Here is a 15,802-nt window from a genome sequence, read left to right as displayed (position 1 = left end):
TCCTTTTCTTCAAAAGTTGTCTTTAAGTCCATCCTACCACCACCTTCCTACATAATTTACTCTCTCTAAATACCCTGGCCCATGAATTTTGGGAGGAATATCAAACTCCATCCAAGGCCAACAGAACCAGGTCTTTCCCACTCCTTTTGCGGTGCCGCAGACTTGTCCACCACCCAGCTCTAGCAATAGAACATCTATCAGGCAAGGGCTCCCAGAACTGAGGATCCAGCAGAGAGCTGCACGGCAGGCTGCGCCACTCGCACTGGGAGACCACATCAGCCTTTAGGAACCAAGAGGAATCTACTGCGTAATGCAGTGAGCAAACTTCCCTTTGGACGCCAGCTGGTGCAGTCTGAAATCCAAAGTAAACTCACGTAAGGTGGATGAAACGCTGCAAGATTCTAACAATCTGTCGGCTCACACCTCGTTCTTGTATGGATGCCAGGCAGATATTTCCTGCTGTTAAGCCCAAGAGCCTTTCAGCGCAGTAAATTTTATTTAGTGAGCAGCATTCCAGGAAAACCCTTTCCTCTCCATAACTTATCCTGGTTTGTTTTCACTACTCAACAGGTATATATGCCTATGGCTTATGGCAGTTTGGGCATCAGATTCTCTGTTCCCCTTCTCCTTGGAACATGGGCGACACTGGACTAGCCCACTGCAATGTTCAACGCTGCTGTTTTTGTCTTCCATCTCCTCCCCTGGCCCACAGTGTGCTTGAACAGCAGTTCCTTTCCCCATATGACACGGGAACCTAACATGTGAATCCATTTGAATGCAACATACTGACAGGACTGGGCAATCTTGCAAGCCATTTTAAACCCCCTCTGAATACGGTGGTCCAAACGATAACATCTCTCAAAGAGACTAAATTAGGACGAAGGGGTGTGTATGTTTGAGAGCCTGAGTCTTCCACACCTAAGGTAACTACAAGAAATGTGAACTTAAAGCCATTTGTCTCTTCCTAGAACTGAAGTGTGAAAAGGGAGCAAAGTTCTGTGTTCGGAATACGGCATGGAGTACACAAAATGACATTTGTTCCCCAGCTGAGATAGATTTGTTTGTTGGGTGCAGGCTTGATTATAATTTAGCCAAAAATAGCTTTTCATGGTGTTCCTTACAAACACTGGGCACATAAAGCATTAGTCTGTTGAGGAATCAGCGACAGCACTTGGAAAACAGGACAAAACAGTTTTTTCAAGGGTAAACCAAGACTTCAAGGGCAACCCATTGATAGAGCTGAGGATAACAATTTAAAACCTACTTGTTCTGAATTGAAAACATTTTCCGCTCCTCCTGTAAAAAAGGGAACAAACAGCTGTCTCCTGCTGAACAGGAAATGCTGAAGACAAAGTCAAGGCTTTTATTTTCCAAGCAGAAGATACTGATGTGGTGATAACATTCTGGTCGGCTGACTTGACTTCTCCTATTCAATATGATTTAAGTAGCAGCTGCTGTTGTCTTGTTTGTTAGGATGCTGAAGCAACAGTGACAGCTGCCCACTGCTGGAGAGGCTTTGAAAACATTTGTTTTGTGCTTAAAACAGAAACTAGTTCATTTACACTGGAGTGAACTTTTAGTGCTCATGGAAGTCTGATTTACCCATAGAACAGGTTTATCAAAGGCAACCTAGATGGTGTAAACTTCCCACGTTGCCTGCTACTCTGAATGGACCTCGTCTAAGGATGGGGGGAGTTCAGTCCCCCAGCTCCCCAGCCAAGACTGCCAAAAAAAAATGGCCAACTTGTGCTACAGGTAATGCCTGTTTTAATGGCCCAATAATTGCCCATCAGGAACTAGACTAAGAACACTACTCATTTCTCATAGGCAGCTTGATAGTTGAACTGCCAAAAGCACTGGCCAAGTATTTGGCGCTCTGTCAACTTTTGGCCACTTCCCTGAATTCAAATCGGTGAGCAAGAGGTGAATGGCAGCTCTGCATTCCATTGCTAATCCTTAGCCATGTCTATAAATTGATCTGGGGTGGGTGCTAAAATGAATAGGCTGGTTTCTGATTGTATTTCAGTACTTGGAAAGCATCAGTAAATGGTCAAGTGATCTCATTAATTGACACCAATTCAATCTGCTAGAATCTGGGACAAACAGAATTGGGAAGGACCATCCAGGTTATAAATTATCCTGCTGGAGTGAACAGGAAGGGTTTTTTATTGCATAGTTGGTGGTAATAAAACAGACAGCAGATGGAGAATGTGCATAAAGTGGCAGTGTTACTCATTCCCAGAGACAGGATTCCATCCTGAGTTCGGCACAGTAAAGGGCATGGAAGAAGGGAACAGAATATGCATACATGTAAACAATACGGATCTGGGAAACTCCAATAAAATAGACATACCCTTCAACATAAAGACACTGCTGATTAAGAAAGAAGTCAGTTGTGCAATATCTGTAACGTGATCAGGGATCATTTGGAAGGAGTGCAGTAAAACTTGGGCAATAACTTAGCACTCTGTCTTAACCCTTTCAATTGCTCATTATAGAGAAGGAGAAATCCTTGGTCTTAGCCAACAAGGGGAGAGTTGCAAGAATATAACCAGTGAGCCCTTCTGCTCTCCCTTTGGGTACTTTTAACGAGGGTAACTTAATACATTCAGAGAAGACTAAAATGAAGCTTCATTCTGATTAGAAGCAGAGCTTCCAAAACAAGTCCTCATTTAGCTGGACACTGCATGCAGGAATATGTAGATTCACCTTGGGTTCAAATATAGAACTCAAAAAGCCCCCTTTACATTTTGCTGATTGCTTTTAGAAACCTAAAAAAAGGATCAAATTTGTGTTTTCACCAAGCAGCTGTCTGGGAATTGTGGCCCTTAGTTATGATAATCTCGTTCTCAGGCATCTTAGTGCTGTGTGCAAAAGTCATCCTTCTCCTCCATGGCTTTTGAAGACTTAAAACTAGATAGTCTTTTCTTCCCCTCCCAACATTAGTTATCAAAGTTCAAATAAAATAAGGGAACAGATTTAATTCTGTAGCATTTTGCTTTTACTCCTTCATGGAATCTTTCCAATGCAACTTCACAAAAGCATTATAATAGTCTTTTCTTCTAAAGAGAAAATTAATTTCCACAGATTACGTAGTGCAATTGGTTATTTTGTAGAAAAAACATGATGATCTTCAGCTCCATACAGGAAAACTCTGAAGATAGCTCCAGTTTCTTAATAAAAATAGAAGAGAAAATCCACGGTCTTTTATAAAGTTTCATTTTTGTGTTAAACACCAATACTTATTAGTCTGTTTTTAATTGAAGAGTATGGAATCTGGGTCTTGATTAGCCATCTGCGCAATGTGCTTTAATACATCCTTTTTGGTAATGATCCCAAGTAGTTTCCTGAAAAGTTAATTAACAGATTGTTAGCATATGAGCTCCTTTCCCTGATTTTCCTCCCACAGTGACTCTCTCTCTTTATGACCATGGCTTCTCTTATGGCAGTTCTAATCCATGATGACCATCAAATGTTTCCTTGGCTCAGAATGCTAAGACTCTATGAAAAGTGTGGAATTTACATGTCTGATCAGACCACTGGTCAATCCACTTTGGATATCCTTATCTAAACAAGCAGATCTACAAATATTAGTCAACCATTTATTTTAATTCTTCCCCCACACCCATCTTCCACAGGTTTTTCTAAAACCAATGTACTCACACACACGCGCACGCCCTCTGCCCTTCCTCCACACAGCTCAAGTGGAAGAGGACTGTGTCTCTCAGGTGCGGTGATCTGACATGGTGCTGTGCCTAATGCCTTTAACCCCTCTCAAACTGTTTACTGCCTTTACCAGCAAGGTCTATTGTTTTAATGCAATTTGATGGTGAGCTACCCCTGCTTTTTACTTTTTCTATGCTTTGAGTTCTCTATTATACAGATGTAAAACTAGAATGACTCCAACTAAATCACTGGGGTTACTCAGGATTTACATCAGTTGAAAAGGAGAGAAGAATTTGACTTCCTGAGCTCAACAAGCAATTTTTAATGCTTTGCATTCAGCGCTACCCTGTTAGATTCTCAGCCCAAATTCCTCTGTGCGGCGTTCTCACCCGTTGTGAGTGACGAGGCACTGGCGCAGTCCCAGCTTGCGGAATATATCCACAACTATCTCCATGGGCGTTTGGTCTGTCACTGTGAATGGACTGAGGTCCAGGATGCTCCTGAGTTTGAGCATGGATGGGGAACTCGGAGGCAGCGGAGGAGAGTGGTCAGTGAAATAAATAATTGAAGTGCTCACAATTCCATCCTGCTTCTTCCGGGCATTTTCTGAGTGAGAGACATTGTGGGTTATAAAGGGAAGACATTTAAAGCACAGGTTTTTCCTCCCTCTGTTCCCATTCACAGAGCTTTAAAGGATCCTTCCTTCATCTACTCAAGCAAAGGAGCAGCAGAGGCTCTCTCCCAAGTCATCTCTCCAGCCACCTGAGGGGGCGGGGTGACGACACTGGACACCAACTCCCTTTTCTCAGCTGAAGATATCCCAGCCCCTGGGGCACCATAATCATCCCACTCCTGAATGCTACTTCAGCTCAGCACATTACATACACATTCACAACAGAGTATGGATTAACTTTTTGGTGCTGCCAGACCAGTTGCATCACCTTGTTGCTGCCAAGAAACCCACCTATAGAAGAGCATTTCTGGAGATGACTAGAGGACAGTGCTGGGCACAGATCTGCTGCTCAGGAGAAGTGAGAGAGGGATAATAGTTTGCCTTTACATAGCACTAGTCATAAAAGGACCTTCAATCTACCCATCTATACAGAACTTTTTAAGATGGGCAAACTGAGGCACACAGGGGTATGCAACATGTTCAATACCCTTACCCAGCTACTGAATCGGGTTCCTTTCATATATAGTACAGAAGAATATTTTATAGCAATTTAATAGATAAGGATCACTATGTACACTTGATTAGAAAGAAGACTCCCCCCAGTCATTGAAGACATGGCTCAGGTAAGGTACTCTCCACCTTTGTAAAGTTTACTTTAATGAGAGTAGCAGACTTCACCTCCCAACCACAATAGGCCAATCTGATAGTAGCCACAGTGTCTGGATACCATTTAATTATCATTATTGCCTACAATAACAAGGAGAGCAGCTGGCCTGACTTCCAAAAGTCTGAATTCAGAATGGGGCCCAGCTTAGACATTCACCAATCAGGTCAGGCTGACCACTGGGAATGAATTCTTTTTTGTGCATCTTCAACAAGCAGGAACTACTCCACAGGAAAATCTCTGCAGTCCTGACTAAATGAGACCACGTTGTACCCCAGTGCAGTCAGGCCCAAGGAAGGAAATCATTAAGCTGTAATGTACCTTTCCTGCATTTCCTTCCCTCCCATTGTCAATGGCTGAAATATTTAAAAAGATACATATCAAGCACAAGCATTCCCATACTGAGAGTCAGTGAGTGAAGTCTGTACTGCATGTAGCCTGCAGATTCCCACCAAAATCAACCGGTGTTTTTTGTGCACTACAGAGTCTCTCACTAACACGAGCATGGACAGGACTGGTTCACACAGATCTGGGTCCCCCCTTACAAGCTACATTAGGGGGCTCAAGAGAATGTGTTTGCTCTGCCTGCGCAAACTCCTCTGCCACGCCAGGCAAAAGGATTCCATCCCACGGAGGGCACCAACAGGTAGCATGCCCAGAGACAGTGCTTGTGTCCTTGAAAAAACAAAGACGAGTCCTTGTGGCACCTTAGAGACTAACAAATTTATCTGGGCATAAGCTTTTGTGGGCTACTACCCACTCTGTCAGATGCATGGAGTGGAAAACACAGGAGCAGGTATATATACATGAAAAGATGTGAATTGCCTTACCAAGTGTGAGGTCAGTCTAACAAGACAATTCAATTGACAGCAGGATACCAACGGAGGAAAAATAACTTTTGAAGTGGTAATAAGAGTGGCCCATTTCAGACAGTTGACAAGAAGGTGTGAGAAACAATGGGGAAATTAGTATTGGGGACATTAGGTTTAGGTTTTGTAATGACCCAAGCATTCCCAGTCTTTATTCAGGCCTAATCTGATGGTGTCCAGTTTGCAAATTAATTGGAGAGTTCCTGATAAGCAAGAGGGTAAGGAGAATTTGCAACATGCCCAAGACAGTGCTGTGATGAAAGAGGAGTAATCCTTATTTCTCAAGCTCTGGGTCAACACAAAGTTGCTCACACTTCCCACCAAATGGCACCGAAGCATGACTAGCAAATAGCACACTAGCCTTTCAACCTGTCCCTGGTGGAGTGGAGGTTGGTGGGAACCCTGTGACTTTGATCCCTCCATCTGCAGGGTTGGCAGCACAGTCTCAAATGGCCCTGGGTGTGGATGAAACACTGACAACTCGCTATAAGACAATAGCCAGACCCACTCTTTCAAGTGCTTTTCAAGCTTTGTTTTTAAATGCATGGAACCAACAAAACTCCAACCACATTGAAGCTTAGCTGCAGAAAGCATCTTTCAAAAATAAGCCAGCCGATAAAACAGAATATTTTTAGTTGCTGCTGGGTCAAAGCCTTATTCTCCATGGCAGTGCTCTTGTTGCATTGATTTAGTCAAACACATGCTGAGTGGCACTTTGCACACCAATGCTCAGGGTGATGGAAGTTACATGCCCTGATCACAGGCGTTGTATAATGGCAACGCTCACTGAAGCCTATATCTACTGCACTCTATTTAACAAGTTGTAACTGGTCTCTGAGTGCGAAGTTTTTATCCACATTGCATTCTGCCTTACTTCTCTTACCAATTGAAATGATGAGATCTCGCCGGAGGACAAATCCGACCAGCCTCTGGGACTCCCGGGACACCACCACTGGATAGCCGCTGTAAGTGGTTTCATTGATTATGGCCTCTACATCCTCTACCATCATGCTGTCCTGTGTGATGACAGTCAGAACAGGGTCATTCCGCCGGGGCCTCATTACGTCCATGGCGAGAGTCTTATGCGAGAACTCCTCCTTGGCTTCTAGGAAAGGGTAGCCATTGAGACGAATATGGGCATCATAGATGCCCTCCCGTCCAATCGCATCTGCCACCCACTTGCTAGTCATGGCTGCAGCCATTAGAGGAACAATGTATTCCAGTCCACCAGTAAGCTCAAACATAATGACTACCAGCGACACAGTCATACGGGTTACTCCACCTGCAAAGGAGAACAAAAGTCTCAGAGTTTGAAACACTCCTAGGGATTCCCAACAAGAGCTCCCTTGTTTCTGATGTGCAATGTAGGCATACTACACTAAAGTCAGCTCTGCCATCCTGAGATGTAGCAGATGGACATCCCTAGTCTTCACATTCTACGTATAGACGGGACATTTTCAAGGTTACACTGGAAAACAAATGTGAATATAGGTAAATGTTACTTAATTACAAAATGTCCCTGCTTTACAGCAGATTGGTTATACATTTTAGTCTGGATTACAGGAGTCATTAAGTTTGTTTCGGATAGATCTGGTTCTCAGTGTCACTTAAATTCCACGAAGCCAGAGTTGTTCCTCGACTCTCCCATAGTACACAGAAGCAGCCCCAAGGAACCACACACATTCATATCAGCTGGTTGGGCATACTTCCGATCTGGACTGTTGCCTCATGTTTTCGTGGACAGAATCATGAAATTCAGTGGGTCTGCTATCATGAGGAACTAACAGAACCTCTGAAATGTGTCTGATAGCTACATTGGTTTAGTATGTTATTTCCTTTGACAGTTTAGATTTACATTATTTATCAATTTCCCAGCAAGCAGGAACTGAGAACCATTAGTTAGTAATAAATATACATGTAACTACTGTTACAGGGCAAGGCCAGATGGCTATAGTAAAGTAGTGAGGAAAAGGTTTGTTAGCCCCAGGCTAACAAATCTCTGATACCATGGTAACCTAATGGCAGTTGCTCCAGGTTCATCAAGACACCTGGGGCCAATTAAGATCCTTCTAGAAAGCAGTGGAGATAGCTAGGTTGATTGGGACACCTGAAGCCAATCAAGGGCTGGCTGGAACTAGTTAAAAGCCTCCCAGTTAGTCAGTGAGGTGCGCGTGTCAGGAGCTGTAGGAGGAAGCTGCGCTGTTGGAGGAACTAAGCAGTACAAATCCCTATCAGGCGCAAGGAAGGAGGTCCTGAGGTAACGGTGAAGGACACATTGAGTGGGGGCTGCTGTGGGGAAGTGGCCCAGGGAATTGTACATGTCCTATTTCCAAAAAGTCAGCTACCATAGATGCTACTATTAGGGTCCCTGGGCTGGAGCCTGGAGTAGAGAGCTTTCCCATCCCTTCCGCGATTAATCACTGAGACACAACAGAGACTGTGCGAGGGAGGATAGCTTCTCCTCACCTCCCTTGCTGGCTTATGATGAAAATGGCTCAATAAGCTGTGACCCTTGCCTCTAGAGAGAGAAGGGCTATGTGGAGGGTCACAGTGAGCCCCTGAGGCTAGCGAAATCCGCCAGGAAACGTGGGACCCCCGGAGACAATTTTTAAATATAAAAATAAAATACCAGTGTTTCTTAGTCCCAGCTTGTTGGAAAGTTGTTCCTTGACAAGAGTACAAATTAGCCCCAAAACTGTTCTCACACACGCAGAGTATAGGTCTGAAACAATTTGAGTAATAACCACAAGGACAGATAACTGTTTATGATCAGTTACTTTCTTTCAGGCTGGTGTACCGCCAAGCCAGGTGGCATTCTGACCCTGTCATTGTTGCCATCGTCAGTTCCTTGGAGAGCCACGGGAGGATACAAATGGCTTTTTAACTTCTTTGGTTTAGCTACACGCAAGCATTTTGAACACTGGGAAATACACACACATAGGTTTTCAAAGAAAAATGGGTAAAAAACATTCAGAAGAGCTTGAGTGACCTAAACTCCTAAGTCACTTTTGAAAATGGCACTTGGGCTCCTTTGAAAATTTTACCCAATGAAGCTGCCTTCTTGAGTTCTGAGTCCCCACAGCTACTTCTAAAGCTTTGTTTTTTACTTTTACATTTTACAATAATATGGGAGTTTTTGCTCCAGTAATGGTCTTCTGCTTTAAGAGACATCTCCACTTCAGCATTTGTCCACCAGTGACAAAGACCATTAAAAACAACCTTGTTTATTTAATGCTATTGCTTAATATTGCATATGGAGTACTCTGCCAACAACAGTGGAAGTGACTGACTGATCTACTTCCAAGAAGATTGATAACGTTCTAAAATAACATGTTTACATGCCTCCTATTTTACAGAACTTCTCCAAAGCCAGGAAGTATTTTAGATTTCAACAAATGCATTACTCTTTTTTCCTAACAGAACCCCAATACCAGAACAAGGGTCCCCAAACTGTGGGGCATACCCCCTCTAGGAGTGTGTAGAGGAACGTTAGGGGGCACGGCAGGGTAGGAAGGGAGCGCCACTCAGCCCTGCTCTGCGCTCAGCTCTGTTCCAGCTCCAGATCTGCCCAAGACCGCAATCTGGCCACGGCTCTGCTCCTGGCCCTAGACCTACCCTCAGCTGCAGCTCCAGCCTTGGCCCCTGGCTCCCAGCTCAGCTGCGGCTCCAGCCCCAGCACTGACCAATGGCCCCAGCCGTGGCCCCAGCCGCAGATCCGGCCCCAACAGTGGTCCTGCTCCCAGCCCTGGCTCCTGGAGTGGGGGGGGGGGGGGGGAAACGGTGCAACATAAAAAGTTTGGGGGACACTGGCCTAAAAGGAAGTATTTTGAGTTTTCAGACACGTGTCCTCTCTGAAAACAGCAGTAGCAGGACCGAGATAAATCTAAATTTCCAGGGTTTGCAACACTACTTCCACTTGGATGAGTTAACTGAAGTTGGTGTGACTTGTGATGAAAACCAAAGGCAAAACAGATCTTTGGAAAGCATAAGGCACATTGCAGTCTATTAGGTTGGGAATTGTGTCTCAGGATGGAACCCAGTCAGATATGCTTCTACTTCACAAAAAGGGGTTTTTGTTAAATGGATGAAATGCTCCCAAAAACCCCCAACAGAGTACATGAAACAAGAATTGTACCATGAAGCAGAAAGGCTGACAGAAGGACTAAAAGCCTAGAGAAAGACTTAAAATCAATTAGGTTGACCAGGGATTTAAGTATTTACTCAGGAAATTCCCACTGAAGTGTTTCATCTCATTTCCAAGGACATCATGGTGCAAACTAGAGCAGGCAGAAATATGATCAATGCATTACAAAGTGCAGTTTCAAAGTTTCCTCTCTCCAGATAAAAGCAGTTTCAAAGTCCGCAAAACTAGTAGCATTTCACACAAAATCATTTCTCTGCAACTCTGAAGGCAGCTCTGTAGATAACTGACAAAGTATCACACTAAGTTTTGCCTTTAAACTAGCAGCAAATATTTATCGCTTACCTAGACATGCTGCAGCACCAACCATTGCATAAAGGCCAGGAGTGATGCAATCAGCCCCTTGACTGCACCAGCCACTGAAAATAGTCCAGTCATGGTGATAGTAAGCCAGCTGCTCCATTCCTACACCTAGCAGTCTGCCTACTATGGCACCAACTGCCATGCTGGGAATGAAGAGACCCGAAGGGACCTACCAGAAAAATCCAAACACATCAGTGTAAGGTAAAGGCACGTTTGCAACAGTAAGTCAACATACATGGAGGGGTAACAGACTTAGAAGTTCAACACAGAATCAGTTTGGCAGTCATCATCAACTATGATTGTTGGCGATAATCGTTAAACTATGTACTGATCTGCTCCCTGCAGAGGGAAGGATACATACTGTACTGACACTGCTAGGACATCTTGAATGAACAGGTAAAATACAATGTGTACGGTGCCTGCCTGGATAACACAGCCCTTACTGTAACATTCATTCTCAGTTCCCTACGTAATCAACTGTACTTACCTGTCACTCACACCTAAAACAGTGCAAGGTTTGTGAGAAGAACTCTGCTGTAAAGAACCTTGCTTTAGCCTGAGGAGCCGACAACTGATCATTTCAGAAACACAGAAGAACTGAATGAGACAGACACCATGCTTTACAATATCACCCCCAGCCCCCACCCCATTTAAAGGAAAGACCTGGGGCATTCGACATCCCAGAGGAAGGTTTAGGTACCACAGACTGCCCCCCTTTCCTGTCTTATGCTTCCACCATTAGTTTCCAATGAAAACTTGTATACTAGGCTCAGATCTTAAGCCATGTGCATTGTTTATGATAACTCTATGGTGACAGCACCAAAACACAATTGCAGATTGAAAAGGAGGTCTTATTGTGAGTAGGGTGTTCCAGAGCCTGTCTTCATTTCTTTACTGGTGTTTACTTACACTATGGTGGATTTTACCTGCATACATACAGTACCCCCCTACACCCAGGATTTGTTCCCATACATACCTGGTTACTGTTGCTCTGTTTAATAAGTTTCTAATAAGCCATTATCCTATGAGAATATAACAAAATAGCTACACACGCAATATATTAGTGTTCCCCTATGCCTTTCCAGCTGGTCAACTGCTGTGTGTGGTCATATATGTGAAACACCCGAATGGAGTGAAAATTCCATTGCTAAAAATAGAAAAATCCCTCTCCCCAGACTGAAAAAAATCAAACTGAGCCTTGTCACAGTGGTCCCCAGAATTAGGTCTTACAGGGACCATTAGTAATTCTCACAGCCATATTCATATAATTTACTCTGACATGATTTGGCTTATAAAGTACAAAGTGCTTTCAGTCAAACTGTCAGACTAGCTGGGGAGCATCACATCCTTTTCTCATACATTTGAGCACTGTCCATTGTAGCAATGGACCACTTCACTGTAACATGAAAGGGGAAGTAGTTTTGCATATATTTAGTGATTCATAAGTTTGCCTTTAGTGGAATTAGATGATCAGTCACTTTTCAAATACTGGGAAAAAATCCTTAGTTTGCAGTTCTACAACCAGCATCTCAAATTCCCCCCTGCCCCCATCAGTTTCTTATGAGGAAGCCTCCAAGTGCATAAATAACCTTAGTGGCTCAAAAGGTTGCCACTGAATAAGCATGAAAGGGTCTCACATCTGATACTCTAGGATACTAAAAGTTTTTTTTTTTGTTTTTGTTTTTTAATGAAAATGGCTCACAACCACTGTCAAAGCAAATCATGTCCAAAGGAGGGTATTTCAAAATAACTATCTTAAGAAATGACCATTTAAAATAAATCAAGCTGAAAAAGACTCCCAGGGGCTACATTTTTATGAGTGCACTTTGATTCTGCCTGCAAAAAATGCAGAAGCTGGAAGGATGTGAGAATTAAGTTGCAATTAAGTTGCATATAAAGACCTTATGTTTTATACACGCAACTTCACTGTCAAGTTCTAGTCTAAGCCTCCGAAAGCAAGACAATTCAGAACTGTGCTTGTTGCTCCATTTTTAAGTAATCTCAAGAAGTGGGTGTGGCAGAGATGGAGATGCCCTGTGAATACTATGTTGCCTGGTCGGTGAGGTTGTTGTACACTGAGTTATAAGACTTACAAGCTTAATAGAGGCTACGGATAAAACAAGTAGGAAAGCAACCCAATGGATCTAGATAAGCAGCCTCCCAGCAAACACTGAGGGCAATTACAAGACACTGGCATACTTCTAGGGTGAAGTATTTTGCCAGTCTGGGAGACTACAGGTCAAAAAGATATTAACCAGTGAAAGCCTTTTCAGGAGAAGATGGGTCAGCTGTCAAGAAGACAGGCTGGCACAGGGAAAGATTCTGCAGCGGAGTCTGAAGGCATTAAGGCCTTCCCCCCAGATCCAGGGAATCGGTAAGCCACAGGGAAAGGCTGGCATGCATATACACTGGGTTATTGCTTTTGAGATCTGTTTTCTCTGAAATGCCTTTGCTTTGAGAAGGCTGCCTGGGTACTGGTTACCACTTGCTCCTGGGGGAAAGAGATCCACAGGCACTGAAGATAAGTCAGGCCTGCTGTGATTATCATAGGGGACTGCAGGTGAGGCCTGGTTTGAGAGAATCACATGATCCTTCCAAAGACAGGTGATGGCTCACAGCCTGAGAGGGGTGCACTCAAAGAAACCAGTAGGGGTCAGAGGTGCACTTAGCCCAGTAATTGTGACAGTGGAGTGTTGCAAAACACGGCTAACAGTAACACTGCTAACTACCAATAACTAGGCACAGTTCGAAGAGTTTAGAATGGGGGTAAAATTTGCAAGAGCATACTAGTCACTTTGCATGAGGTCAGTCCCATTGGAAGTCCATGGGATGTAGGCTATTAAGTGATTAAGGCTCATTTGAAAATTACTACACTTGATCCTTAACATTTAGAAAGACTGAGTTTCACTTTCTGCCAATTCTTTACAAAAGACATGGATTTGAATCTTTCTATCTGCATACCATTTTACTTGTCATTCTCACCTTCATGCCAAAAGTGAATATGGTAATGAAGACTTTTAGGATAAGGGCCAAAGCCAGCTGCCACATAGCTGTGTAGACTCCTGGGCCAGCGGCTCGGTCCGGCAGATTATCCCCTTTGGTGCTGTTGAAGTCATTCACGTACTCGCAGAGCTTGGAGAAATCCAGGAGCCCACAGTCATTGAACAGCTCAGAAATCAGCTCACTGGTGCTCATACGGGTATACTCATTGGGGAAAGCCAGAACAGCTGTGATGGCAGTCACAATAAGCACTTCCAGCACAGGATACTTGCCAAGTTTGGTTGTCTTACGTCTTCTGCACCAGGCAATGTTGCTGCGAATAAAGAAAGATCCCCAAAGACCACCAAAGATTCCCAAAAGTATGAATGGCACGAGCTCTAGAAGATGCCACGGTGTGTGAAACTCCACGTAAAACAGAACCAGACGGCTGTTTCCAAACGGGTTGATGGAGCGCAGGGTGAACGCTGCTACCAGGGCGGCAAAGAAAGATCTCCACAGCGTCTTGAGGGGAAAATAATAACTCACCTAAAAAGGGGGGAAAGGCAGATTCAGTCATTTATTGTAAACTGACATTAATTACTGTCCAGTAAGAGCTACCCTTGCATCTTGCATAAAGTAGGGTTAAGGACTCTAATGTAGAAGGTAGGTGCGAGATTCCTTACCTATCACACAGTACTGTATATATAAACAGCAATATTATACTCAACATATTACACACATGCATAGAGTAGCCTTTATACTAGTGTGTTTAAATACCGTACGCTACAGATAAATTGTTTTACTCAGTGAGCCACCAAGCATTCTAAAACTTAAAAAAATTGGCTACTTAAAATACCAAATTGGCCCTGAAATAGTAGTAAGCCATGGAACAGTCAAGCTACTGCTTCATTCAAAAGGAACACCCCTTTATATAGTGAAGTGACACATGAATGGCATAGTAGCCCTGAGCGCACCATGTGTGTACCCTATGTATACTATCCATTGGAGACTTCAGACTACTTCCACAATTTGGGATTAAGTCAGATGATTTCTAAGCCATATTTACAATGAACACGTTTATGAAAGGTTATTTCAGAGGTGCAATCGATAGCAATACTAGGCAGAATGTAGAATTTTTTTCAAAACATGGTATAAGGTTCTGGGCTTGAAAATATAAAGGTGGCAATGCTTTTTATTTAGTAAGGGGGAAAGGGGCATCTAGATGGCCTCACTGATTAATACCTATGTCTTATACCAGGTACCCAGGCCTGATCTTGAGTTCCATTCTTGATTGGTCGCACGGAAGATAAGTTTTGTGGTCAATCTGGTCATTTGTGGGCATTGGCTACACAGAAAGCCATCCCCCGCAGGGTAAGTGAATATTACTTTGAGAATGTTGTGGTACAAACTGCTGACCGCTGGAGCTGAATGCCTGGTTACATATCACTGATTAGTTTGGCATGATGCATCAGAGCTGAGCTGTAAGACAGTTGCTACAGTGGCTATCACGATCTTGCCACTCAGAACAGGAATGAGAGGGTTGCTAATCATAACATTAAATTCTTAAAACGGTAGCAATGATCTATTCCATTTGTGTGCCTTGTGGCCCCCCCAAAACTCAACTAAATTAGAAGTCTCCTTGGAGAGAACCAAGACTGGATTATCAAGGTGGATATAGATTAGGATTGAGGTACACCATCAGCGTTTTTTGGGGGGGTGGGGGGAGTAGTGCGAGACAGTTTGGGAAACAAGACTGTGAAAACTGGGGGGTCACAGGTCACATGCAATGGCACAGCTGTGTGGGGGAATTATCAGTACTGCTGCAAAAATAAAGACACTAATTCAGAAGTAAACCTTTCAAAACTCAAAGCATTCAGCTGACTCACACAAGCATTCATGTTGCTTAGCTAACACTTATAAATACTCCAAATGATATTTAACTGTGTATGCTTCCTCTGCATCAAAACAGCCACAGAGGGGATTGAAGTGCCGTATGGTAAAAGAGCAGGAGCAGTTAGTATGTGTGCAATAAAATAACTTGCCAGGAGTAAATACAAAGTTCAGATTACCTCTTCCAGACTAAACAATACCCCTCCAATTGGTGCACCAAAAGCTACGGACACGCCAGCGGCTGCAGCAGCTGACAAAACCTAAATCAAGAGGTTAGAAGTCAGATACGGACAATAGTTATATTACTCCTTTGTTCAAGTAGGTACATTTTGTACAGCTCAGATTTCTATTGTATAGCTCACCTAACATCTGAATTGATTTAAAATATGACCACAGTAAACAGCTGAAATGACCTAAATAAACTGGAGATATATTCCATAATTTACTACAAAATGTTACCATTAACATTTAAACAGCTCTCTATTCCCAAACTTGGTAGTATCAATGTGTTTATAATTACCTCCTTCCTCAGATTTCATGTTCTATCTGTGTCTTGG

The 15,802-nt window shown here is 43.4% G+C and overlaps 1 protein-coding gene across 3 annotated transcripts in view; it reads right to left on the bottom strand.

The window, feature by feature from the left end:
- Positions 1 to 701: 701 nt before the first annotated feature.
- Positions 702 to 15,802, bottom strand: part of LOC141994192 (H(+)/Cl(-) exchange transporter 5) — a 97,826-nt gene continuing 82,725 nt past the window's right edge. For all 3 annotated transcript variants that reach the window (XM_074964370.1, XM_074964369.1, XM_074964371.1), the window contains 6 exons: positions 15,425 to 15,505; positions 13,359 to 13,901; positions 10,359 to 10,545; positions 6,756 to 7,154; positions 4,056 to 4,272; positions 702 to 3,347 (listed from right to left, as the gene is read on the bottom strand). In XM_074964370.1, the coding sequence (XP_074820471.1) occupies positions 3,257 to 3,347; positions 4,056 to 4,272; positions 6,756 to 7,154; positions 10,359 to 10,545; positions 13,359 to 13,901; positions 15,425 to 15,505 (1,518 nt within the window). In that variant the 3' untranslated portion in view covers positions 702 to 3,256. The remainder of the gene's footprint in view (positions 3,348 to 4,055; positions 4,273 to 6,755; positions 7,155 to 10,358; positions 10,546 to 13,358; positions 13,902 to 15,424; positions 15,506 to 15,802) is intronic.

This window comes from Natator depressus, chromosome 9 (genome assembly GCF_965152275.1).
Source record: "Natator depressus isolate rNatDep1 chromosome 9, rNatDep2.hap1, whole genome shotgun sequence".
NCBI classification, from domain to species: domain Eukaryota; kingdom Metazoa; phylum Chordata; order Testudines; family Cheloniidae; genus Natator; species Natator depressus.
The sequence above is the reverse complement of the archived record's forward strand: the minus strand, read 5'-3'. Positions and strand labels throughout refer to the sequence as shown.